This window comes from Thalassophryne amazonica, chromosome 15, assembly GCF_902500255.1.
Source record: "Thalassophryne amazonica chromosome 15, fThaAma1.1, whole genome shotgun sequence".
Lineage (NCBI taxonomy): Eukaryota > Metazoa > Chordata > Actinopteri > Batrachoidiformes > Batrachoididae > Thalassophryne > Thalassophryne amazonica.
Window position 1 is genome coordinate 38,727,065 of NC_047117.1, and position 27,960 is coordinate 38,755,024.

A 27,960-nucleotide genomic window follows, 5' to 3' on the forward strand; every position below is an offset into this window, starting at 1 on the left:
AACGACCAGGTGGACGATAGATAATAACAAATAAAACTGTTTTTGTGACTTCCAATTTGGATGGACCAAGACTAAGAGTCAAGCTTTCAAATGAATTAAAGCTCTGTCTGGGTTTTTGATTAATTAATAAGCTGGAATGAAGATTGCTGCTAATCCTCCGCCGGCCCGTGCTACGAGCATTCTGACAGTTAGTGTGACTCGGGGGTTTGACTCATTTAAACTAACATTCATCCTGCTGTAACCAGGTTTCTGTAAGCAGAATAAATCAATATGTTGATCAATTATTATATAATTTACCAACAGGGATTTAGAAGAGAGAGACTAATTTAATAGACAACATTTAACTGTTTTAGTCGGTGTGCAGTTGAAGGTGCTATATTATTTTTCTTTTTGAATTTTTGCTTAAATAGATTTTTGCTGGTTATTGGTGGTCTGGGAGCAGCACCGTCTCTACGGGGATGGGGTAATGAGGGGATGGCAGGGGGAGAGAAGCTGCAGAGAGGTGTGTAAGACTACAACTCTGCTTCTGGTCCCAACCCTGGATAGTCACGGTTTGGAGGATTAAGAAAATTGGCCAGATTTCTAGAAATGAGAGCTGCTCCATCCAAAGTGGGATGGATGCGTCTCCTAACAAGACCAGGTTTTCCCCAGAATATATAATATATATATATTTTTTTTTTTTCTTCACACAACGTCCCAGCTTCAGTGGAATTGGAGTTGTATATTAATAAGTACTACACTACCAACAACCCCAATTCCAATGAAGTTGGGACTTTATGTAAAATATAAATAAACACTGAATACAATGATTTGCAATCTATCAACCTATATTCAATTGACTAACCACAAAGACAAGATATTAATGTTCAAACTGATAAAATTTATTGTTTTTGTGCAATGATTTTGAAATGGATTGTCTGCAACACGTTCAAAAAAGCTGGGACAGTGGTATGTTACCACTGTGTTACATCACCTTTCCCTCTAACACACACAATAAACATTTGGGAAATGAGGACACTAATTCTGAAACTTTTTGTCGGTGGAATTCTTTCCTATTTGCTGATGTACGACTTCAGTTGTTCAACAGTCTGGGGTCTCCATTGTTGTATTTTGCACTTCATAATGTGCCACACATATTCAGTGGGCGACAGGTCTGGACTGCAGGCAGGCCGTCTAGTATGCACTCTTTTACTATGAAGCCACACTGTTGAACAGTGTAGAATGTGGCTTGGCATGTCTTGCTGAAATAAGAAGGGATGTCCCTGAAAAAGACATTACTTGGATGGCAGCATGTGTTGCTCCAAAACCTGCTTGTACCTTCAGCACTGATGGTGCCATCACAGATGTGTAAGTTGCCATGCCATGGGCACTAATACACCCCATACCATCACAGATGCTGGCTTTTGAACTTTGTGTTGGTAATAATCTGGGTGGTCTTTTCCTCTTTTGTCCAGAGGACACAACGTCCATGATTTCCAAAAACAATTTGAAATGTGGAATAAGACCACAGCACACTTTTCCACATTGCGTCTGTCCACTTCAAATGAGCTGGGCCCTGAAAAGGTGACGGTGTTTGGATGTTGTTGATGTCTGGCTTTCGCTTTGCATTGTAGAGTTTATCTTGCACTTGTAGATGTAGCAACAAACTTTGTTAACTGACGATGGTTTCCTAAAGTTTCCTGAGCCAAGTGGTAAGATCCTTTACACAATGATGTTGGTTTTAATGCAGCCCCGCCTGAGGGATTGAAGGTCACGGACATTCGACGTTGGTTTTTGGCCTTGCCGCTTACATGGAGAAAGTTCTCCAGATTCTCTGAATCTTCTGATTATATTATGTGCTGTACATGATGGAATCCCTAAATTCCTTGCAATTGAATGTTCTTAAACTGTTCTTAACATTGTTCTTAAACTGTTGGATTTTTTCATGCAGTTGTTCACAAGTGGTGATCCTCGACCCATCTTTGCTTGTGAATGGGTGAGCCTTTTGGGGATGCTCCTTTTATACCCAATCATGACACTCACCTGTTTCCAATTAACCTGTTCAATCAATCAATCAATCAATCAACTTTTTTTATATAGAGCCAAATCACAACAAACAGTTGCCCCAAGGCGCTCCATATTGTAAGGCAAGGCCATAAATAATTATGAAAAACCCCAACGGTCAAAACGACCCCTATGAGCAAGCACGTGGCCACAGTGGGAAGGAAAAACTCCCTTTTAACAGAAGAAACCTCCAGCAGAACCAGGCTCAGGGAGGGCAGTCTTCTGCTGAGACTGGTTGGGGCTGAGGGAAAGAACCAGGAAAAAGACATGCCGAGAAGGGGGGCAGAGATCGATCACTAATGATTAAATGCAGAGTGATGCATACGGAGCAAAAAGAGAAAGAAACAGTGCATCATGGGAACCCCCCCACAGTCTACGTCTAAAGCAACATAACCAAGGGATGGTCCAGGGTCACCCGATCCAGCCCTAACTATAAGCCTTAGCGAAAAGGAAAGTTTTAAGCCTAATCTTAAAGTAGAGAGGGTATCTGTCTCCTGATCTGAATTGGGAGCTGGTTCCACAGGAGAGGAGCCTGAAAGCTGAAGGCTCTGCCTCCCATTCTACTCTTAAACCCTAGGAACTACAAGTAAGCCCGCAGTCTGAGAGCGAAGCGCTCTAATGGGGTAATATGGTACCTACGAGGGTCCCTAAGATAAGATGGGACCTGATTATTCAAAACCTTATAAGTAAGAAGAAGAATTTTAAATTCTATTCTAGAATTAACAGGAAGCCAATGAAGAGAGGCCAACACGGGTGAGATATGCTCTCTCCTGCTAGTCCCGTCAGTACTCTAGCTGCAGCATTCTGACCAACTGAAGGCTTTTTAGGGAACTTTTAGGACAACCTGATAATAATGAATTACAATAGTCCAGCCTAGAGGAAATAATGCATGAATTAGTTTTTCAGCATCACTCTGAGACAAGACCTTTCTGATTTTAGAGATATTGCGTAAATGCAAAAAGGCAGTCCTACATATTTGTTTAATATGCGCTTTGAATGACATATCCTGATCAAAAATGACTCCAAGATTTCTCACAGTATTACTAGACATCAGGGAAATGCCATCCAGAGTAACGATCTGGTTAGACCCATGCTTCTAAGATTTGTGGGGCCAAGTACAATAACTTCAGTTTTATCTGAGTTTAAAAGCAGGAAATTAGAGGTCATCCATGCTTTATGTCTGTAAGACAATCCTGCAGTTTAGCTAATTGGTGTGTATCCTCTGGCTTCATAGATAGATAAAGCTGGGTATCATCTGCGTAACAATGAAAATTTAAGCAATACCGTTTAATACTGCCTAAGGGAAGCATGTATAAAGTGAATAAAATTGGTCCTAGCATAGAACCTTGTGGAACTCCAAATTAACTTTAGTCTGTGAAGAAGATTCCCCATTTACATGAACAAACTGTAATCTATTAGACAATATGATTCAAACCACCGCAGCGCAGTGCCCTTAATACCTATGACATGCTCTAATCTCTGTAATAAAATTTTATGGTCAACAGTATCAAAAGCAGCACTGAGGTCAACAGAACAAGCACAGAGATAAGTCCACTGTCCGAAGCCATAAGAAGATCATTTGTAACCTTCACTAATGCTGTTTCTGTACTATGATGAATTCTAAAACCTGACTGAAACTCTTCAAATAGACCATTCCTCTGCAGGTGATCAGTTAGCTGTTTTACAACTACCCTCTCAAGAATCTTTGAGAGAAAAGGAAGGTTGGAGATTGGCCTATAATTAGCTAAGATAGCTGGGTCAAGTGATGGCTTTTAAGTAATGGTTTAATTACTGCCACCTTAAAGGCCTGTGGTACATAACCAACTAACAAAGATAGATTGATCATATTTAAGATTGAAGCATTAAATAATGGTAGGACTTCCTTGAGCAGCCTGGCAGGAATGGGGTCTAATAAACATGTTGATGGTTTGGATGAAGTAACTAATGAAAATAACTCAGACAGAACAATCGGAGAGAAAGAGTCTAACCAAATACCGGCATCACTGAAAGCAGCCAAAGATAACGATACATCTTTGGGATGGTTATGAATTTTTTCTCTAATAGTCAAAATTTTGTTAGCAAAGAAAGTCATGAAGTCATTACTAGTTAAAGTTAATGGAATACTCAGCTCAATAGAGCTCTGACTCTTTGTCAGCCTGGCTACAGTGCTGAAAAGAAACCTGGGGTTGTTCTTATTTTCTTCAATTAGTGATGAGTAGAAAGATGTCCTAGCTTTACGGAGGGCTTTTTTATAGAGCAACAAACTCTTTTTCCAGGCTAAGTGAAGATCTTCTAAATTAGTGAGACGTCATTTCCTCTCCAACTTACGGGTTATGCTTTAAGCTACGAGTTTGTGAGTTATACCACGGAGTCAGACACTTCTGATTTAAAGCTCTCTTTTTCAGAGGAGCTACAGCATCCAAAGTTGTCTTCAATGAGGATGTAAAACTATTGACGAGATACTCTAACTCCCTTACAGAGTTTAGGTAGCTACTCTGCTCTGTGGGTATATGACATTAGAGAACATAAAGAAGGAATCATATCCTTAAACCTAGTTACAGCGCTTTCTGAAAGACTTCTAGTGTAATGAAACTTATTCCCCACTGCAGGGTAGTCCAACAGGGTAAATGTAAATGTTATTAAAAATGATCAGACAGAAGGAGTTTTCAGGGAATACTGTTAAGTCTTCTATTTCCATACCATAAGTCAGAACAAGATCTGAGATATGATTAAAGTGGTGGGTGGACTCATTTACTTTTTGAGCAAAGCCGATAGAGTCTAATAATAGATTAAATGCAGTGTTGAGGCTGTCATTCTCAGCATCTGTGTGGATGTTAAAATCGCCCACTATAATTATCTTATCTGAGCTAAGCACTAAGTCAGACAAAAGGTCTGAAAATTCACAGAGAAACTCACAGTAACGACCAGGTGGACGATAGATAATAACAAATAAAACTGGATTTTGGGACTTCCAATTTGGATGGACAAGACTAAGAGACAAGCTTTCAAATGAATTAAAGCTCTGTCTAGGTTTTTGATTAATTAATAGGCTGGAATGGAAGATTGCTGCTAATCCTCCACCCCGGCCCGTGCTACGAGCATTCTGACAGTTAGTGTGACTCGGGGGTGTTGACTCATTTAAACTAACATATTCATCCTGCTGTAACCAGGTTTCTGTAAGGCAGAATAAATCAATACGTTATGGCTGAAAATTAAAATATGATCAACATAGGTCTGCTACATATATGCCTCTTATAGTCTGTCAAACCATGCAGTGTCATAGCATGATGACATATTTAACTGATAACCAGAACCAATCTGCTGTATTTTGATACATTTAACAGTAACAGTAGAAATCCACTACTATTATGAAAGAAAACAAAAATCACTAATTTTACAACTAAATTCTTTTAGAAAAAACCTGTATGTCTGAAGATGACAATGTCTCAACTTTATGCTTTTTCCTATGCTCGTTTCAGATCACACACCAATATCTCACAAAACACCTTATTTGCGCACATAACAAGGATTTCCTGTGAGCTAGCTAGCTAGTTATAAGTGAGTGCATCTGTAGTTCAAACATATACCAAGATATTTCTAAGCAAAACCTGCTACTAGTAGCACCAAAGAGGACATGATCACACATTTTACAGTTATCACAATCATGATATATAGAACCTCAAACCAAACTACTGACTAAATATAGAGGAAGGAACAAGTGCAGAAGTGACAATAGGACAGCAATAATAAATTGGAGTGGAAACACTTTAAGCGCGCCACGAATACGGCGTGCCAGCTGAATATCTTTGGGCATGATGGTGACACGCTTGGCGTGGATGGCACACAGGTTGGTGTCCTCAAACAGTCCCACCAGATAAGCCTCACTGGCCTCCTGCAGAGCACCGATGGCTGCACTCTGGAAACGGAGGTCAGTCTTAAAGTCCTGGGCAATTTCTCTCACCAGGCGCTGGAAGGGCAGCCTGTGGAATGTTCCAAACAAGTCTTCTTTGAGCATTGTTGCCCCTGTCCCAGATTTTTTGAAACATGTTGCAGGCATCCATTTCAAAATGAGCCGATATTTGCACAAAAACATCAAACAATCAGTTTCAGTGATGGCAGCGCAGTGGTAAAGTTTCTGGCTGCCAATTAGAACTTTTGTGGGTGGCATGTTTTGTTTTTTTTTTTGTTTTGTTTTCCACAGCAGCTTCACAATGTGTTTGCACATGCTCCAGGTGCTCGCACTGTGCCTGTTCACATTTGATGTATTACTCCACACCCTGGCCGTGCGTGCTGCTACGCAGATGTCAGTAATGTTGCTATCAGCTGAGAGCAAGAGAAACTGGTGGAGCGATGACTATTGATGTGGATTACTCAATGCAGTTGATGTGATGGAGAAATCTGTGGGTCGGCTCGCAGAATTTCCAGTTTGGCATGAAGACGCTATTGCTACGGCAAGCTTTTACAAGCTGATCACACCCTTTGACAACGGCCAGGTGGAGAGGCATCTTGTCGTCAGTCAGGTCAATCAATCAATCAATCAATCAACTTTTTTCTTGTATAGCGCCAAATCACAACAAACAGTTGCCCCAAGGCGCTCCACATTGCAAGGCAAGGCCATACAATAATTATGAAACACAGTCTACGTCTAAAGCAACATAACCAAGGGATGGTCCAGGGTCACCCGATCCAGTCCTAACTATAAGCCTTAGCGAAAAGGAAAGTTTTAAGCCTAATCTTAAAAGTAGAGAGGGTATCTGTCTCCCTGATCTGAATTGGGAGCTGGTTCCACAGGAGAGGAGCCTGAAAGCTGAAGGCTCTGCCTCCCATTCTACTCTTACAAACCCTAGGAACTACAAGTAAGCCCGCAGTCTGAGAGCGAAGCGCTCTAATGGGGTAATATGGTACTATGAGGTCCCTAAGATAAGATGGGACCTGATTATTCAAAACCTTATAAGTAAGAAGAAGAATTTTAAATTCTATTCTAGAATTAACAGGAAGCCAATGAAGGGAGGCCAACAGGGTGAGATATGCTCTCTCCTGCTAGTCCCCGTCAGTACTCTAGCTGCAGCATTCTGAACCAACTGAAGGCTTTTTAGGGAACTTTTAGGACAACCTGATAATAATGAATTACAATAGTCCAGCCTAGAGGAAACAAATGCATGAATTAGTTTTCAGCATCACTCTGAGACAAGACCTTTCTGATTTTAGAGATATTGCGTAAATGCAAAAAGGCAGTCCTACATATTTGTTTAATATGCGCTTTGAATGACATATCCTGATCAAAAATAACTCCAAGATTTCTCACAGTATTACTAGAGATCAGGGAAATGCCATCCAGAGTAACGATCTGGTTAGACACCATGCTTCTAAGATTTGTGGGGCCAAGTACAATAACTTCAGTTTTATCTGAGTTTAAAAGCAGGAAATTAGAGGTCGAATTACTTACAGAAAAATAAAGTGTGCAAATGAAGGAATTGGATTAAAATGGGAATAGCCCCTTTGTGTCTGATGATTTGCAGACGTTAATGCTGGATTACAGTCGCAAATAGTTTTACCGTAAAATCCAGCATTAATGTCTGCATATCTCAGACACAACAGGGTTATTCCTTAAATTAAAAGCTCAAAATTACCATGACATTCATGCCCATGATGAGTAAAGTTGCAACCACAACTGTGCCTGTATTTCTGAACATACTTTAAATTCTGTACTTAGAATTCATAGGTGTCAGTAATTCTGATTATGATAATATCTGCATGAGGGAACACTGCATTTTTAGGTCAAATGAAAGAACAACCAAGTTTATACATCGCTTTTATTGAACAAAAATAGTTGAATTAGCGCAAAAAGCCCTTTTTTTCCTCTATTGATTGCCAGCTGTCTTCTGGGCAGACAGACTGTTGATGACCTTTTAAATGGTGTGTGTGTGTGTGTGTGTGTGTGTGTGTGTGTGTGTGTGTGTGTGTGTGTGTGTGTGTGTGTGTGTGTGTGTGTGTGTGTGTGTGCGCGCGCGCGTGTGTGTGTGATTAGCTCTCTGTTCACTGCAGCATGTGCTCTCTTTGTTCTGTTATATTTTTTCTGTTCTCCTCATTGATTACCTGCCACCAAGCACAAAGTGGACTTTTGTTTCAGCAGTTTTGCAGATTGTCAGGTCTCTTGCTCCTATTTTCTGTCTCTATTTTACACATTCAATTTTAAAATTTCTGTCATGCCAACCTTGCCTGCTTATGTCAGTCTGTACTTTCATACTTGCTAAAATATTTAGAAACTGTAATCTTTCTCTGTTTCTGTTCAGTTGGGAATGAATTAAATGAGCTTCTGAGATTTGTCAAATGCAACTTTGTGGCACTGTTTATCATGTTGATCATTTTCATTTATATGTGGATTCCAGTGCTGGTTCATTTTGGTGTATAATTTACACCACCAATGGGCCTCATGTATCAACATCGCGTATGGAGATATTTGAGCGTATATGGGGTGTACGCCAAAATGGCTGCGCTACTTGGCATTTATCAATGGTCGTTGGCGTATGGTGCACTGACAATATACACCAAGTTGAGAGGTGGTGTAAATATACACCAAAATGAACCAGCACTGGAATCACATAAAAATGAAAATGATCAACATGATAACAGTGCCATTATACAAATCAATGCATATGTTACATAAATAACACTTTCTTGATCATACTACATAATTATTAATACAAATCCCGCTTTTGCTGCTCGCCTTTTTCTCCAGACTTCGAGCCTGGAGTGAGAGCAGCGCTGAGCTTAACTTTAGTGGTGTGATGTGTGTAATCTTTGTAGAAATGAAATTGAAAATTACAACTGTAGTGTTGTCATTCCCTTCACCGTGTTGCAATCAGGTTTTGTTTTCTCCATTTGTTTGTTAAAAAAAATAAAGAAATAAATTAAAAAAAAATAAAGAATCTGGAAAAATAAGGTTGTTTATTAATTGAGCTAGCAAAATCCACATGTCAAGAATTATTGACATGTGAAAAGAGAATAACACTTTTTTGATTATACTACAAAACAATTAATACGACTGCCGCTTTTGATGCTCTATTGGCACGCGTCATGATTAGTGAAGTTCATTTTTTGCCGTTTTCCTGGCTTCCATGTCGTGAAATGAGGGTGTGTCTTGAAGCGGAGTCTGAATATTTATGGGCGTGTTCATTATAATTACGATTGTTTTCACCCGCCCACATTTATCAAGGTCACGTCGGGTGTACGCTGGAAATGGGCAGGTGCGCACTGCTTGATACATGTCACGGCAACTTTGGTGTACTTCAAATTTACACCGGAAATTTACGCCACAAGCGTGCAACGTTGATACATGAGGCCCATTGTACATTCAAAAACCACATGTCTCAGATAAAACTGAAGTTATTGTACTTGGCCCCACAAATCTTAGAAACATGGTGTCTAACCAGATCCTTACTCTGGATGGCATTACCCTGACCTCTAGTAATACTGTGAGAAATCTTGGAGTCATTTTTGATCAGGATATGTCATTCAATGCGCATATTAAACAAATATTTAGGACTGCTTTTTTGCATTTGCGCAATATCTCTAAAATTAGAAAGGTCTTGTCTCAGAGTGATGCTGAAAAACTAATTCATGCATTTATTTCCTCTAGGCTGGACTATTGTAATTCATTATTATCAGGTTGTAAAAGTTCCCTGAAAAGCCTTCAGTTAATTCAAAATGCTGCAGCTAGAGTGCTGACAGGGACTAGAAGGAGAGAGCATATCTCACCCATATTGGCCTCTCTTCATTGGCTTCCTGTTAATTCTAGAATAGAATTTAAAATTCTTCTTCTTACTTATAAGGTTTTGAATAATCAGGTCCCATCTTATCTTAGGGACCTCATAGTACCATATCACCCCAATAGAGTGCTTCGCTCTCAGACTGCAGGCTTACTTGTAGTTCCTAGAGTTTGTAAGAGAAGAATGGGAGGCAAAGTCTTCAGCTTTCAGGCTCCTCTCCTCTGGAAACAGCTCCCAATTCGGATCAGGGAAACAGACACCCTCTCTACTTTTAAGATTAGGCTTAAAACTTTCCTTTTTGCTAAAGCTTATAGTTATGGCTGGATCAGGTGACCCTGAACCATCCCTTAGTTATGCTGCTATAGACTTAGACTGCTGGGGGGTTCCCATGATGCACTGAGTGTTTCTTTCTCTTTTGCTCTGTATGTACCACTCTGAATTTAATCATTAGTGATTGATTTCTGCTCCCCTCCACAGCATGTCTTTTTCCAAATGTCCAGCCAAACCCCCCCAAGACACAACACTCTTAAGGCTATGAAATTGGGCTATTAGTAAAAAAAAAAAAAAAGTAGAAACGGGGATGTTAACAATAATAGTAGCATCTGCTGTTGACGCTACAAACTCAAAACTATTATGTTCAAACTGCTTTTTTAGCAATCCTGTGAATCACTAAACTAGTATTTAGTTGCATAACCACAATTTTTCATGATTTCTTCACATCTGCGAGGCATTAATTTTTTTGGTTTGGAACCAAGATTTTGCTTGTTTACTAGTGTGCTTGGGGTCATTGTCTTGTTGAAACACACATTTCAAGGGCATGTCCTCTTCAGCATAAGGCAACATGACCTCTTCAAGTATTTTGACATATCCAAACTGATTCATGATACCTGGTATGCGACAGAGCCAACACCATAGTAGGAGAAACATGCCCATATCATGATGCTTGCACCATCATGCTTCACTGTCTTCACTGTGAACTGTGGCTTGAATTCAGAGTTTGGGGGTCGTCTCACAAACTGTCTGCGGCCCTTGGACCCAAAAAGAACAATTTTACTCTCATCAGTCCACAAAATATTCCTCCATTTCTCTTTAGGCCAGTTGATGTGTTCTTTGGCAAATTGTAAACTCTTCTGCACGTCTTTTATTTAACAGAGAGACTTTTCGGGGGATTCTTGCAAATAAATTAGCTTCACACAGGTGTCTTCTAACTGTCATAGCACTTATAGGTAACTCCAGACTGTCTTTGATCATCCTGGAGCTGATCAATGGGTGAGCCTTTGCCATTCTGGTTATTCTTCTATCCATTTTGATGGTTGTTTTCCATTTTCTTCCATGTGGCTCTGGTTTTTTGTCCATTTTAAAGCATTGGAGATCATTGTAGATGAACAGCCTATAAGTTTTTGCACCTGCGTATAAGTTTTCCCCTCTCCAATCAATTTTTTAATCAAATTACACTGTTCTTCTGAACAATGTCTGGAACGTCCCATTTTCCTCAGGCTTTCAAAGAGAAAAGCATGTTCAACAGGTGCTGGCTTCATCCTTAAATAGGGGACACCTGATTCACACCTGTTTGTTCCACAAAATTGACAAACTCACTGACTGAATGCCACACTACTGTTATTGTAAACACCCCCTTTTCTACTTTTTTTTACTAATAGCCCAATTTCATAGCCTTAAGAGTGTGCATATCATGAATGCTGGGTCTTGTTGGATTTGTGAGAATCTACTGAATCTACTGGTATCTTGTTTCCCATGTAACAATAAGAAAAATATACACAAAACCTGGATTAATCTTTTTAGTCACATAGCACTACTATTATTCTGAACACTACTGTATATGTGTGTGCATGCTTGTAATCTTGCTGCACATGACTTTTACCTATTTCCAACACAAAAGAGCAGAAGAAGAGGCTAAGTAGGAAGATCACCAGAGTTCATCGAAGGAGATAGAGAAATTGTCAAAGGACATTGCATGTTTGTTTTTATTTCAAAAGAAAACAGAAAACATTTCATCCAGGTAAAACTGGAATCTGTCCAAGGCTACATCAATACCAATGCTCTAGATTTTCAGAGAAGAACACCTGCTAGTGCTAGCATATGGCTGAAATGGGAAGTGTATAAAAAACAGCATTGTTTGCTAACAAACAAGTTTGTTTATTCATTCAAAGGTGGCTGTCCAATTAAATATGCACTATATATGTATCCTCTTCCAAAGTGTAATAGATGACTTGAAGCTATACTCAGTTTTGATGTATGCATTGAACCCAGCAGTGCACCACTGAAAGTGAAATGTCTCTCATTGCTCATGTACATCTGATGTAGTTATTTTCATCTCATCCATCAATGTTGTATAAGTAGCAAGCATAATTAGAATAATTTGTGTGCCCATGGGCATGTTGGTCTAAAAATGGTGTTGATGGGCATAGTGACATGTAACCTGATGTGAAATTGATTGAATTCAGGATAGTCTGTTTAACCATGGAGATATTAGAAAAGCATTCTCCAGTGAGTCTATTATGTTGAGCTGTTTGTGGTTACCTGGCATTTTAAAGTTATTGGTGCAGTCCTGTAAGTTAACAGAGAATACAACTGGCTGTTCAGGGCATTGTCTTGTAGGGTTTCTGGAGGGTCTCGGATGGCCTATCATTTCATGTTATAGGCCTCATAGCCTACCAGTTAGATCATATCGTATCAGATCATATCATCTGATCTGTGGCCGCATGTTCTGGACACTTGGGTGAAGAGTGGGGCAGAGCTGTCAACTGATCACCATCTGTGGTGAGCTGGATCAGAGGGTGGTGGAGGACTTTGGATAGACCTGGTAATCCCAAATGGATAGGGTGGGTGAACTCGGAATGTCGGAGGAGACCGCTGTCTGAAAGATCTTCACTCACACCTCCAGGGGAGTGTTTCTGGCATGCCTGTGGAGGTTGGGGGCATTGAACCAGAATGGGCCATGTTCAAAGCTTTCATTGCTGAAGCTGCAGTGGGGAGCTGTAGCTTGAAGGTCTTAGGTTGCGGCAACCTTCAAACACCGTGGTGGACACCATTAGTCAGGCAAGCCATCCAAATTAAGAAGGTGTACTTCCGGATATGTTATCTCAGAGGAGTTCGGAGGCAGTTGCAGGCCAGAGGTGCAGCAACCTCTGCTCTGAGGGAGGCAATGCAGCGGGTGTGGGAGGAGTTTGGAGTAACCATGGAGAAGGACTTTTGGTCAGCACCAAGGTGCTTCTGGTGGACTGTGAGGGAACCATAAAAGGTGCCTACAGTAAGAATGGGACTCTGTTGACCTCAACTGAGGAGGTTATGAGGGCTGGAAGGAACACTTAAAGGAACTCCTGCATCAGACTGGAGTGCCCTCTGCAGCTGAGGCAGAGCTGGTCGCTGATGAGAGATCATTATCCTTGGTAGAAGTCACTGAGGTAGTCAAACAACTCCGCAGTGACAAAGCCCCAGGAGTTGATGAGATCTGTCCAGAAATGCTGAAGGCTCTGGGTGTATAGGGACTGTCTTGGATGAGATGTCTTTTCAACACTGTGTGAAGGTCTGGGCAGAAAATGCCAGAAACAGAAAATGCCAAAGGTGTGGCAAACTGTGGTGGTGGTCCCCATATTTAAAAAAGGGAACCAGAGAGTGTGTGCCAATTACAGGGGCATCACGCTACTCAGCCTCTGTGGTAAAATCTACTCTAGAGTACTGGAAAGGAGGGACTGGCCGATAGTCAAGCCACAGATTGAAGAGGAACAATGCGGGTTCTGTCCTGGTTGTGGAAGAACCAACCAGCTCTTCACTCTCATAAGGATCCTGGAGGGCACCTGGGAGTATGCCCATCCAGTCAACATGTGTTTTGTGATACATGTGTTTGGAGATACTGTGGGAGGTGCTGTGGGAGTATGGAGTGAGGGCTCCCTTCTCAGGGCTATCCAATCTCTTCATATACAAAACAAAAGCTGTGTTTTGTTTCTTGGCAGTAAGTTGGATTTGTTTCTGGTGGGGATTAGCCTCCGCCAGGGCTGTGCCTTGTCACCAGTCTTTTTTGTGATATTCACTGACAGGATATCAGGGTGTAGTCGGGGGGAGGAGGGTCCTCAGTTGGTGGGCTCAGGGTCGCTTTGCGGCTTTTTGTAGATACTGTGGTCCTGTTGGCTTCATCAGCCTGTGATCTCCAGCACTCACTGGGTTGGGTCAGAGCTGAGTGTGAAGCAGCTGGGTTTAAGGATCAGCACTTCTGAATGTGATGCCATGGTTCTCAGCAGGAAAACACTGCTTGCCTACTCTGGGTACGGAATGAGGTCTTGTCCCAAGTGAATCAATTCAAGTACCTCAGGTCTTGTTCAAGAGTGAGGGCCAATCAGGCATGAGAATGGCCAGAGAATTGGTGCAGCAGGGATGGAATTGCATTTACTCTGCTGTACTGTTGTGGCGCAGCCGAGTCTCACTTTTTTTTCGTGCTCCAGTGACGAAACATGTCAAATTTGGTGACAGGGTTTTTTAAACTCACGATTACTAACCCTACTCCTACCCCCAACCCTAACCATAACCTAATCCTACTCCTTCCCCCCCACCTTAAACCATAACCACTGCGACCCATGCCCCCCCCCCCCCCCCCCCCCCCCCCCCCGCTTCACTATTAATTTCATGCAGCCATCAGGGAATGAATTAGAATGAATTTGTGCTGCTGTGATGAAAATGAGGCGCTTTTGTCATAATATTATGAACCTATAGATTAATGTATATTTTGTGCTGCTGAATCATGACTTGCCGTGAGACTGGGGTTGTGTGGCGAAAAGGAAGTTCAGCCAAAAGGCGAAGCTCTTGATCTACACGTCAATCTTGATTCCTACTCTTACCTATGGTCATAAGGGTGAAACATGACCGAAACAACTAGATCCCGGGTACAAGCAGCCAAAAGGGGTTCCTCAGGGGGGGTAGCTGGTTTCTCCCTTAGAGACTGGTTGAGTTGCTTGGTCATTGATCTAGGGTGGTGTTCCAGGCCCATCCACATGGGAAGAGACCCCAGGGAAGACCCAGAACTAGGTGGAGAGATTATATCTCCACACTGGCCGGGAACACCTTGCTATCCCCAAATCAGAAGTGGTTAATGTGGCCTGGGGAAAGGGAAGTTGGGGTCCCCTGTTGAAGCTGTTACCCCCACGACCCGGTCCGGATAAGTGGTTGAAATATATAAGATTTATGTATGTATGAAAGCAGATTTCACAGTACAGGATGCATCTGTCCTTGTCTGAGGGTCAGGAGACTTTCCACCACCTCTGTACTCAGTGCATCACACAGAAACACCATCTTCATGGCTGTGGAAAAACTTTCTGCCATCCGGCAGATGGGTGAGTGCCAATCCCATTTGATGACAACCCATGTATGGTCCCTTTCCATGGGGTGAACATTGATAAAAGCTACCAAGGAGAGAATGGATGGATATTAACTCAGCTGATGGGAGTCATGGAACATATAGCGAGCTTTCATGTGACGCATTGGTCACATGATTCTTATGCCCGTGGCCATTTTGGAATATAACGCAGTGGTGGCTGTGATACACTATGTGCATTTGGCGAACAATTGCACAAGCTTCAAACAATGGTCAACTTTGTTCTGTCATGGTTGTTCAAACAGAGGTAATAAAAATGAGGCAGGTCGCTCATTTTACAGGCTGCCATGCAGTTATTGTGCATCAAGCAGTGGAGTGTTACGAGCTTTCTAAGCGATGCAGCGAGAACCTGGTTCAGCAGAATAGGCAGAGCAGATCTGAAGGTAGGTTTAATATGGCCAGAACCAAGCAGACTGTCCATAAATCCACCGGAGGAAAAGCTCTGAGGAAGCAGGTGGCTACCAAAGCTGCCCAGAAGAGTGCTCCAGCTGACGGCGGTGTGAAGAAGCCTCACCGTTACAGGCCCAGCACCATGGCACTGAGAAATATCCGCCACTATCAGAAATCCACTGAGTTGCTGATCTGCAAGCTGCCCTTCCAGCGCCTGGTGAGAGAAACCACTCAGGACTTCAAGACCGACCTCCACATTCAGAGTTCCACTATGATGATGCTGCAGGAGGCCAACGAGGCTGACCTGGTTGGCAGCTTGCGGATCAGTGCCATGATGCCGGGCCTATAACGGTGAGGCTTCTTCACACTGCTGGTAGCCGGAGCGCTCTTCCGGGTGGCTTTTGTAGCCAGCTGCTTCCTCGGACCTTTTCCTCCGGTGGATTTATGGGCAGTCTGCTCGGTTCTGGTCATATTAAGCTTATGCTGTGAAACTGCCGTTTCCTTCGTTACATCGTCATTAAATTCACTATCCAGTATAACATACAGATCCACTGAACCAACAGCTACACATCGATCATAATAAACAGCTTTATCTCAAGGGTTTAAAGCCTCATAATAAGCTTTCATTCTCTCTATTTTCTTTCACACGCCAGCCGCATAGTAATCCAAAATGGAGACGGTAACTGTCCCACATCAAATTGGTCACATTATTGAAAACCCTCTATAGAGAGGAAGGACTTACATGTTGCTAAATCACCATGGCACTGCTTGACTGCAGGAACCTAGAGTTCAAAGCGGGGCTCTGGGGGAAACTCTGTAGATGACTATTCCAACTGACATTGGTGCTTCAGTCAATTTGTGAATGATCAAATGGAGGGCAGACTCTGTGTGCCATCAACGTGTAGTTGTCAGCAAATAGGGCCATCGGGATGGTTTTTACTACGGTCTGTGTTTTGGCTCTCGGGCAGTGGAGTTCAAAAAGAGTCTCAGCTGTTCTGTACTTCAAGTTTGCGCTGTCATTGATGTTTCTCACAGTATGACTGAGGAAATAGGCAAAGATGAGATTAAAGAGCATCCATCTGTTAGATAAAATGTACCAAAAACAGGAAGACAAAATGACAGTGAACCAATGATAGAGATTTTAAATCGTTATGTGGTGTCTTTTATTGTTTACAGGGCGGTGTCAGAATGCTCAGGAATATCAACCTCGTAATCAGGTGGTTGATACGGCTGGGCATCGGCATATGGCGATTGGCAGACATCATATTCTGGTTCCTGCTCAAAATCATCGGTTGACAATGGTTGGAAATGGGTAGTTTCTCGATGGAGGTCTTGCTTACGACATTACATTGGACAAAGGTTGGAGACTAATTTTACAATCATGGAATGGAGGCAAGGCACTATGCAGCAAAGTAAGAGTGCAAAAACTGCAACAATGATCAATAGAGGGGTCAAAGCTCATAGTAAGTTGCCACCAACTTCCTGATGTAAACCATGACCAGAAACTCCAGCTAGGCGATGACATTGTTGCTTGGACAGAGTCACGGACCTCTGTCATCTCTTGTAGGGCTCGGTGATGGCACCTCCATCAGCTGTGTTGTCCGGGATAAAGGTGCAGCACGCTGTGCTCACCAAAGCACACACTCAACCGGATGGTGCGGTCAGCTGATCAAGAACCATACGGTTTTGTAGTACCATCAGTCGCAGGGCCCTAATTTCTTCGGTGGTTGCGTTGGCCATCTCGAGTGTGGAGTTCATGAATTGCAAAAACTTCCAGCGGGTGAACTCAACTTCTAGAGCTACGAGGTTGACCCCAACATACGGAAGCATGCCGAATAGTGACCTCCATCCCTGATGGAATATTCTTTTATCACTAGGAATATGGCTGGTATCGACAGTTCTCGTTTAACGCAAACATTATGTGGTTCACGGAACTTGATGGTGGCTTCGGACCATTGGTCTTTAGGAATATGTATCACTGGTTCATGTAAATAAATCATTCACATCTTCCACCCCAATTGAGAGGAAGGTGAGCGTAAACGTTGGTCCCGCATAGCCAATAGTAATCAGTGAGGACTCTAGTGCCCTTCTGGGTTGGCGCTATGGCTGCACAGTAACAGCGCTTAATGTAAGGTTGCCTGGGTGGTGTTACACCAGAAACGGTCTGCGTCCCTGACGAGGCGAGCCTTGTTCCATTGGGTCTTATCTTGTTTACAGGTTTTATTTCTGTTGCATTCGTTTTTTGCTGTTCGATTTACATAATCGCAGAAGGTGTAAGTAAAATTGCAGGAGTGAGGTGGAAGCCACCCAAGCAGGTTTGAGCCATTCCCAATTACGCAATAATCAAAGCTATGATAAGGCGTTAAATCAGTTATCAGTAAGGGGTCCTGCACCTGGGGCCATGATAACAAAAGGCAAACAGGAACCGGTACAGTTCTTTTTCACCAAGGGAGACACAGTGGTTTTGTTCAGAGGTACAGAATAATTTCCTGGGTAGGTTGACAATCAGTATTAGCTCAAGATGTTGGAGTAGCTCTGCCTTGTCAATTAACCATTCCTGTTGTTCTGGATCAGCAAGATCCAGAGAATATCGCAAAGTAACAGGTGAGGTTGCTAGAACATGAGGAGGGGTCACATGGACCACCTTCATGCCATCTGTCGTGGGTAGGACTCCAATTTTCAAACTTTGCATCAAATCTCTTCTTAACAAATTGGTTGGGCATGTGGGAGCATAAACTACTGGTTTGAACAGCTCCTGATGTGTTATTGGGTCATTCACTAACCCATCAGCAGATTTTACCCAGATGGTTTTGTCCGAATATGTCCCTTTATGAGGCATTGAATTGACAACTGTGCGGCTTGCCCCTGTGTCACAAAGGAACTCCATGTTTGTGCCATTTAGAGTCAGAGTAATCATCGGTTTAAGTCTCAGACCCAGGAGAGAGAAGGCACCACATATATTTACACAGTTAGTAGGATCATGCGTGTTTGTATGAGGACCACTTTGGTGAACTACTGGAGCCTCAACGGGTCATCCTAGTCATTGTGGTGGTGCTGACGGGCGTGCGGGACCATGTTTGTCCAGTCTTGAAGGTTTGGGACAATCCTGTGCCCAGTGTCCTGGTTCTCCACAATTGTAACATGCATCATTTGGTTTGTATGTCCTTGAAGTATCCGGGGGTGGTGCTGATCTGTCCCGGCCTCGCATTTGGTGGCCACCGCGACTGCGAAAACGCCCACATCCACGTCCTGTGAGAAAACCACCTTGGAAGTAGATCTCACTGTTACTGTCTGATTTGATTGGCATGTTATCTTTGCTGTAGAATACAGTAACAGAAGGAGTATCTTTCAGTTTCTTGGTTTTGTATAATTTTTCAGCATGTTGTTCCCAATCCATAATTCCTGAAACATTCTTTGAGTCCATTTCCACGCAATGTTTAGTAATGTAGGAGCTGATGGCGGGACCAAAATTTCGTATCAGAACTTGTTTCAATTGATTCTGATATGGTCCGTCCGCATCATCTGAGTGTGGAATGCTGCTGTGGACTCTGAACACTTTTTCTAATCGGACTAGAAAATCATCTACAAAAAAAATGAGGTGGGCTTCATAGATAATTGGCAAAGCTTCTGGGGAAAACCTGGTCTTGTTAGGAGAGACGGCATCCATCCCACTTTAGATGGAGCAGCTCTCATTTCTAGAAATCTGGCCAATTTTCTTAAATCCTCCAAACCGTGACTATCCAGGGTTGGGACCAGGAAGCAGAGTTGTAGTCTTACACACCTCTCTGCAGCTTCTCTCCCCCTGCCATCCCCTCATTACCCCATCCCCGTAGAGACGGTGCCTGCTCCCAGACTACCAATAACCGCAAAAATCTATTAAGCATAAAAATTCAAAAGAAAAAATAATATAGCACCTCAACTGCACCACAGACTAAACAGTTAAATGTGGTCTATTAAACATTAGGTCTCCTCTCTCTTCTAAGTCCCTGTTGGTAATGATATAATTGATCAACATATTGATTTATTCGCCTAACAGAAACCTGGTTACAGCAGGATAAGTTAGTTTAAATGATCACACCCCCTAGTCACACTAACTGTCAGAATGCTCGTAGCACGGGCCGGGGTGGGATGAGCCAATCTTCCATTCCAGCTTATTAATTAATCCAAACCCAGACAGAGCTTAATTCATTTGAAAGCTTGTCTCTTAGTCTTGTCCATCCAATTGGAAGTCCCAAAACCAGTTTTATTTGTTATTATCTATCGTCCACCTGGTCGTTACTGTGATTTCTCTGTGAATTTCAGACCTTTTGTCTGACTTAGTGCTTAGCTCAGATAAGATAATTATAGTGGGCGTTTTAACATCCACACAGATGCTAGAATGACAGCCTCAACACTGCATTTAATCTTATTAGACTCTATTGGCTTTGCTCAAAAAGTAAATGAGTCCACCCACCACTTTAATCATATCTTAGATCTTGTTCTGACTTATGGTATGGAAATAGAAGACTTAACAGTATTCCCTGAAAACTCCCTTCTGTCTGATCATTTCTTAATACATTACATTTACTCTAGGACTACCCAGCAGTGGGGAATAAGTTTCATTACACTAGAAGTCTTTCAGAAGCGCTGTAACTAGGTTTAAGGATATGATTTCCTTCTTTAGGTTCTCTAATGCAATATACCAACACAGTGCAGAGTAGCGACCGAGAACTCTGTAAGGGGAGATAGAGTATCTCGTCAATAGGTTTACATCCTCATTGAAGACAACTTTGGATGCTGTAGCTCCTCTGAAAAAGAGAGCTTTAAATCAGAAAGTGTCTGACTCCGTGGTTATAACGCACAAACTCGTAGCTAAAGCAGATAACCCGTAAGTTTGGAGAGGAAATGCGTCTCACTAATTTAGAAGATCTTCACTTAGCCTGGAAAAAAAGAGTCTGTTGCTCTATAAAAAAGCCCTCGTAAAGCTAGGACATCTTTCTACTCATCACTAATTGAAGAAGATAAGACAACCCCAGGTTTTCTTTTCAGCACTGTTAGCCAGGCTGACAAAGAGTCAGAGCTCTATTGAGCTGAGTATTCCATTAACTTTAACTAGTATGACTTCATACTTTCTTTGCTAAAAAATTTTAACTATAGAGAAAAAATTACTCATGACCATCCCAAAGACGTATCGTTATCTTTGGCTGCTTTCAGTGATGCCGGTATTTGGTTAACTCTTTCTCTCCGATTGTTCTGTCTGAGGTTATTCTCATTAGTTACTTCATCCAAACCATCAACATGTTGATTAGACCCCATTCCTACCAGCTGCTCAGGAAGCCCTACCATTATTTAATGCTTCGATCTTAAATATGATCAATCTATCTTGTTAGTTGGCTATGTACCACAGGCTTTTAAGGTGGCAGTAATTAAAACCATTACTTAAAAAGCCATCACGTGACCCAGCTATCTTAGCTAATTATAGCCAATCTCCAACCTTCCTTTTCTCTCAAAAATTCTTGAAAGGGTAGTTGTAAAACAGCTAACTGATCATCTGCAGAGGAATGGTCTATTTGAAGAGTTTCGAGTCAGGTTTTAGAATTCATCATAGTACAGAAACAGCATTAGTGAAGGTTACAAATGATCTGCTTATGGCCTCGGACAGTGGACCTCATCTCTGTGCTTGTTCTGTTAGACCTCAGTGCTGCTTTTGATACTGTTGACCATAAAAATTGATTACAGAGATGAGTAAGCATGCCATAGGTATTAAAGGCACTGCGCTGCGGTGGGTGGAATCATAATTTGTCTAATAGATTACAATTTGTTCATGGAAAGGGGAATCTTCTTCACAGACTAAAGTTAATTATGGAGTTCCACAGGTTCTGTGCTAGGACCAATTTTATTTACTTTATACATGCATTCCTTAGGCAGTATTATTAGACGGTATTGCTTAAAATTTTCATTGTACGCAGATGATACCCAGCTTTATCTATCCATGAAGCCAGAGGACACACACCAATTAGCTAAACTGCAGGATTGTCTTACAGACATAAAGACATGGCTATGACCTCTAATTTCCTGCTTTTAACTCAGATAAAACTGAAGTTATTGTACTTGGCCCCACAAATCTTAGAAACATGGTGTCTAAACCAGATCCTTACTCTGGATGGCATTACCCTGACCTCTAGTAATACTGTGAGAAATCTTGGAGTCATTTTGATCAGGATATGTCATTCAAAGCGCATATTAAACAAATATGTAGGACTGCTTTTTTGCATTTACGCAATATCTCTAAATCAGAAAGGTCTTGTCTCAGAGTGATGCTGAAAACTAATTCATGCATTTATTTCCTCTAGGCTGGACTATTGTAATTCATTATTATCAGGTTGTCCTAAAAGTTCCCTAAAAAGCCTTCAGTTAATTCAAAATGCTGCAGCTAGAGTACTGACGGGGACTAGAAGGAGAGAGCATATCTCACCCATATTGGCCTCTCTTCATTGGCTTCCTGTTAATTCTAGAATAGAATTTAAAATTCTTCTTCTTACTTATAAGGTTTTGAATAATCAGGTCCCATCTTATCTTAGGGACCTCGTAGTACCATATCACCCCAATAGAGCGCTTCGCTCTCAGACTGCAGGCTTACTTGTAGTTCCTAGGGTTTGTAAGAGTAGAATGGGAGGCAGAGCCTTCAGCTTTCAGGCTCCTCTCCTGTGGAACCAAGCTCCCAATTCAGATCAGGGAGACATACACCCTCTCTACTTTAAGATTAGGCTTAAAACTTTCCTTTTTGCTAAAGCTTATAGTGAGGCTGGATCAGGTGACCCTGAACCATCCCTTAGTTATGCTGCTATAGACGTAGACTGCTGGGGGGTTCCCATGATGCACTGTTTCTTTCTCTTTTGCTCTGTATGCACCACTCTGCATTTAATCATTAGTGATCGAATCTCTGCTCCCTCCACAGCATGTCTTTTTCTTGGTTCTCTCCCTCAGCCCCAACCAGTCCCAGCAGAAGACTGCCCCTCCCTGAGCCTGGTTCTGCTGGAGGTTTCTTCCTGTTAAAAGGGAGTTTTTCCTTCCCACTGTAGCCAAGTGCTTGCTCACAGGGGGTCGTTTTGACCGTTGGGGTTTTACATAATTATGTATGGCCTTGCCTTACAATATAAAGCGCCTTGGGGCAACTGTTTGTTGTGATTTGGCGCTATATAAAAAAATTGATTGATTGATTGATTGATCTACGTCCTCATCGGATTTCTGTTTTGCTGCAGTTATTTTTTCATAATTTGCTTTTGGCTTGAATTTTGTCTTCATGTTGATCATGACTGCATCAAATTGAGCCTTTAGTGGCTCAACCATGTTGTCAGTATATGGACATATAGCACCCTGAGCATTGCGGCCTGTGTATGTACCTCGGACATGTACCCAATTCCGTCCAAGAGCACACTGAAGGGCTTCCCCAATTTCTTGTCCATTTAATCGGTAGCTTCGAACCAGATCGTTGAATTGAATGATCCATTCGTCCACATCGATGCTTGGGTCAATGAGGGAACTGGTAGCCTCATGGGCTTCGTCTTTTGTCCAAGGACGAAAGACATATGTGAATGGATTTCCTGCTGTCCCATGGGGATTTGGTACTTGAACCATGGGGTACATGTCTTTTAATGATGGATACAAATTTGAATTCGGGCCCGGTGGTGATATGTATTCTGTATAACCTGGTCGGCCTTGTTCTGGGACCCTACCATGCCCATGATACATATTTTCACTTTTTTCCTTTGTCTCTTTTTCACTTGGCTCGCGTGTGTGTTGAAGGGCCTCCCTGAGGCAACGGCACTTGGCCGTCTCCTCCCGCAGCCTGATCCTGTTGATCAGGCAGGTCCGGCGGTGGTGGGAGGACTTGAGGTAATTGTTGTCGTGGTTGTCTTGGTTTCACCACAATCTCATTGTCTTCTGGTCTCACAAATAATGTTTGTGTTTGTCTTTTAAGTCCTTGGTTTTTAATTGCATCCTGTTGTTATTAGCCTGCTCTAACCACTTCTTTGCGCTTCTCAATTCTGTCAACTTTCGGTCTCTTTTCACTCCCTCCTTTCTTGCTGCTTCCGCGGTTATTTTGTCTACCAGTGTCTCACACTCCGACACAATCAGCTTGCCCTTGAAGTCATGTTTTTATTCCATTTTTTCACATATTTCTGTCCTTCTGGATCGCATTTTATCATAAATTTGACATCACCTTCAAGTGAATCATTTTTTTTGCGCAACAACAGCAACACGATTGTGTATTCCCCATTTTGGTCGTCTGTGGAGGTGACTCCTAGGGAGCCCTAAACAGATGATTTATTTTTCCCTTTACTGTTAGGTCAACAGTTTAGCTGGAAAGTATCATTACTTCAACCTTCCGGAGAAGGTGAATGATCTTACCTAATGTATCTTTCCAGTTACGTCATTCAACACAAACAGGTGTGGTGCGAATGAAGACAACCCAAAAAATATCAACTTGTCATGACAAAAACCAAATGACATTTTATGACAGCAGTCATAAACATTTACGACATTGACATAATGTTTATGACACATTCATGACTGTGTCATGTAACAATTATGACAGTGTCATGTCACCATTATGACAGTATCTTCAAGTAAAGTGTTAGCAAAAAAAACTTTGCTGCTTGTTTCATTCACAGGAGAGAACGGAGACAGGCATGTGTTTTTATCCACTTCTCTGATTATGCTGATCCAGGAGCCTGATTTTTTGTGTGCACACAGGCAATTGTTGCCCTAAACGCAGTGCTTGATGAGCATATGCAGAACAATGGTACTGCCTATATCAAATTCATCATTTTGCTCTAAAATTCTGGAAAAGTGGTTTCACAGCAACTTCTGGACCACCTTATTGAAAATAATCTTTTCGAGCCACTGCAGTCTGCTTTTAGAAAATATCACTCCACAGACACAGCTCTCACTAAAGTAGTGAATGACCTTCTGTGACCACTGGACTCAGACACCACTATGATTTTGGTGCTGTTAGATCTTAGTGCTACGTTTGATACAGTGGATCGTCGTATTTTACGTGAAAGGCTGAAGAATCATTTTTTGGATTACTGGAAGTGCCCTTGCGCGGTTGATGTCATACCTGTCCAGACGTTCTTACTGTGTTTTGTACAGTAACACTACCACTAACCTAAGTGACATGAAGTTTGGGGTTCCACAGTGATCCTTCTTAGGCCCCCTGCTCTTCTCCCTCTATGTAGCACCCCTTTGGGCATATACTACGGCGTTTCGGGATTGCCTTTCATTGTTATGCTGATGATACTCAATTGTACATGCCGATAACTGCTGGTAATCTCATTTACATAAAATCCTTTGAAGATTGCCTTGCATCAGTGAGAAGCTGGATGTCTTGTAACTTCCTACTTTTAAACTCTGATAAGACTGAAATGATGGTTCTTGGTCCAGCAAGGCATCGGCATCAATTTGACCAGCTAGCGCTTAGCTTAGGTTTGTGTGTTATACATCATACGGACAAAGTGAGGAACCTTGGGGTAATGTTTGATCCTACATTGTCCTTTGACCTCCACATTAGAGACATTATGAGGACTGCTTTCTAACATCTGTGAAATATAGCAAACATTCGTCCCATCCTGTCTATGGGTGATGCTGAGACTCTGATACATGCATTTATCTGTTCTAGATTGGACTGTTGTAATGCTCTATTTTCTGGTTTACCACAGTCCAGCATCAGGGGTCTGGCCGTCAGCTGCTTTGTCGCTGCTCAGTCTTTCTACATCATTTATCTTTGGTAATAATGTTTTATTCTCATTTCTTCTGTGACTTGGAACTTTACGGGTTAGTTTGGGCTCTTGTGTGTGTGTGTGTGGTGTGTGTGTGTGTGTGTGTGTGTGTGTGTGTGTGTGTGTGTGTGTGTGTGTGTGTGCACACGCACACACATTGTTTCTGCCCGGTAGCATGTTTAGTGGAACAATGGCTGTCACCCAACAGTACATCCTTGTAAGAACACCTCATGTCAAAAATGACACATGCATGAATTTGATCCCCACACTGGCACGCAGTCTTGCTTGCCAATGATTTAAAACACATCGTAAACTGTGCATGAACTGTGTGCAGATGCGTGCCAGTGCCCAAAGGCATACAGTCAGTCATACAGAATGCATGGGGAGCCTGCAGTTTCACAAAAACAACAGTTTTACATGAAATCTTTTGGAGCAATCAGGTCCATCTTTCAACCTGTCTGAAATTGTCCCAAGGGGGTGGTATTTCATAGAACACAACTTCACCGTGATCATTCAGAGATAGGACAAACAAAACTATTGTAGCGGTGTTGGAGAACAAAACAGAAAAATCCTCTCCTCGTTGACCCTTTCTTCTCAGGCACTGTGTTGCACGATCGGCCTTATTAATGAGTGACTACTGAGGTAGTTGCAACTTGAGTGTGAGCTGGGCAGAGGCAAAGAGTCCAGCAAGCTCCAGCTCAGTGCCCTGGGGTATGTACTTTGCCGCATGGCTCAGAGAGGTATGCAAAGTGTGAAAAAGCTTGGACTGTTATGTGTCGGACGCAGCTCGGAGAACCGACCATCGTTTGAAGGACCCAGTATGAAATAAGCAGAGCACGGTACAAAGGCTAACTGAATTTAATACATAACAGTGATAATATAATAACAAAAAGGTGCGGCCTGGCGTGGTGCGCTCCCAGCAGCGCTAACGGTCCGGAGCCAGAAGCTGTTTCGGACCCAAGGACCCCGCCGACACCCCCCAGGTGGCCGCAACAACCGAGTCTGTGAAAGAAGGAACCATTATGTGAGTCCACACTCTACACACAGAACACTTAAAGGTGTACAAACAGCAAACACTTCCTGGCTTGATTACTGATCAGCTTCCCAACCTGCAGGCATGGAACATCCAGTTCACAAAACTCCACTGCAGTGGAAGCTGATACATGACTAACAAACAGCTCAATACAATAAGGTGTGAGGGACACCACATTTACTGACTGTATAACTGTTAGTCACAAAATCTAACGTACCTCAGGAAGTGTGCTGACGAGCGTGAAACCTCACCCCCTCCTCTTTCACAGACTGTGCATCAAACCTGGACGTTCTCAGCATCCGCTGCTGATGAGATGGCTCCCGAGACGACGATCTCACCCGTCTGGTCACAAGGTCGAGTCTCTGGCAAATACACACTGTGCACTCCAGTCTTAAATGCCAACATGTTCCAATCCATCCAGATGCACCACAGCTGTGAGTCCTGACGAGTCGCAGGTGATCAGGGTGAGGTCCTGACAGCCTCAGCAACACAGCCACTCAGTCCCAAACGCACGCCACCTGGGAGGAAAACCAAAAGACAGAAACAAACCGGCAGCCAGGCCCCCCCAGCCATATAACATGGACAAGGTGGGGTGGCAGAGAAGAACTTGGCTGCTCCAAACACAGCCAGGCAAGGGTTGCTTGTGAAAATTGCCAAGGTTCACCATTACTCAGCCCGTTACAGTGAAGCAGTACATTACTGTATTGTTCTGAAGATAAAATCACCTCACAGTTGTGAGACAAACCCAGTTTAATACTTTCTCAAAACCAAATATTTTTAGACTGTTCCATGATGCATACCACAAATTGGCTGATGCACATCCAAAATGTCCTTGTATTTGGTGATCTTAACCTAGCTGCTTTTTATAGCTGTCTAATTGATAAAACCAAAGTATTCATATCTATTTGGACGGCATGATGGAACACTCTGATTTGTTGTGTGACATGCAGACATACACCATAAAGTTTTACATACTGCCTGGAACGCAACGTGAGCATGACACCCGCTTATACCCACCTACCTCACCTCACTTTGCAGCCAATCACATAGCCACTGATTCACGACAGGCTAAGGACCACCCACCCACATGGGGGCTGGTCTAGACTCAAGAATAAAAGTTATCTTAGGGAGAAAATCTAGGCTCTTTGTCCAGACATTGCAAGTGGTCTGGTTGAAGACCCCAGTGCCGCTAGATGACTCTCTGTATTAGTGTAGGCACCTTTCAATACAACATCTAAACTTTGAAGTCCATTTCCTGTCCAATTCTTTTTGAGATCACTCACCACATAAAAGAGCTTAACATTGGAAGACTATGGAGGAACACCAGGAGCTGCACGTTTCCCATTGTATAACTGAGGTTTCATAAGGAAGACCATCCTGCCACATTCCTACATGGATCTTGACTGTGGTGACCCTGAGCAACCAGCGACAGTGGAAGGCAGAAAAAGAAAGTTAATGCTTTTATTTGAAAATAAAATACATTTCAGGTCAGCCCCTTTATGTCAATGTCATGCCCTTGATCTCTGTGTAGCATTCAGTGTGTTTCTGTCTGCCCCTGTGTGTTGTGTGTGTGTCATGGTC

The 27,960-nt window shown here is 42.5% G+C and overlaps 2 protein-coding genes across 2 annotated transcripts; one reads left to right on the forward strand and one right to left on the reverse strand.

Annotated features, from left to right (window-relative positions):
• Positions 1 to 5,300: 5,300 nt before the first annotated feature.
• On the reverse strand, positions 5,301 to 16,056 carry LOC117526075 (histone H3.3A-like). The gene is made up of 3 exons (XM_034188086.1): positions 15,906 to 16,056; positions 9,590 to 9,613; positions 5,301 to 6,048 (listed from the first exon to the last, which is right to left on the reverse strand). Exons 1-3 carry the CDS (start codon positions 16,054 to 16,056, stop codon positions 5,723 to 5,725), a joined length of 501 nt encoding a protein of 166 aa, XP_034043977.1. The 3' UTR covers positions 5,301 to 5,722.
• LOC117525706 (histone H3-like) lies at positions 15,590 to 15,901 on the forward strand (the record flags this gene model as incomplete). The annotated part of the gene is made up of 1 exon (XM_034187636.1): positions 15,590 to 15,901. A coding segment is annotated over exon 1 (312 nt), but the record flags the coding sequence as incomplete, so codon positions are not given.
• Positions 16,057 to 27,960: the final 11,904 nt, after the last annotated feature.

What these genes read in the sequence shown, in the direction of transcription:
- LOC117526075 (XM_034188086.1), bottom strand. Translation starts at nt 16,056, where the DNA reads ATGACCAGAACCGAGCAGACTGCCCATAAATCCACCGGAGGAAAAGGT. An exon ending in CGGCATCATGGCACTGATCC is followed by an intron (nt 9,614 to 15,905) that starts GCAAGCTGCCAA and finishes CTAATTTTAGAG; the next exon opens with ATATTGCGCAAATGCAAAAA. An exon ending in TGCGCAAATGCAAAAAAGCA is followed by an intron (nt 6,049 to 9,589) that starts GTCCTAAATATT and finishes CAATGCTCAAAG; the next exon opens with AAGACTTGTTTGGAACATTC.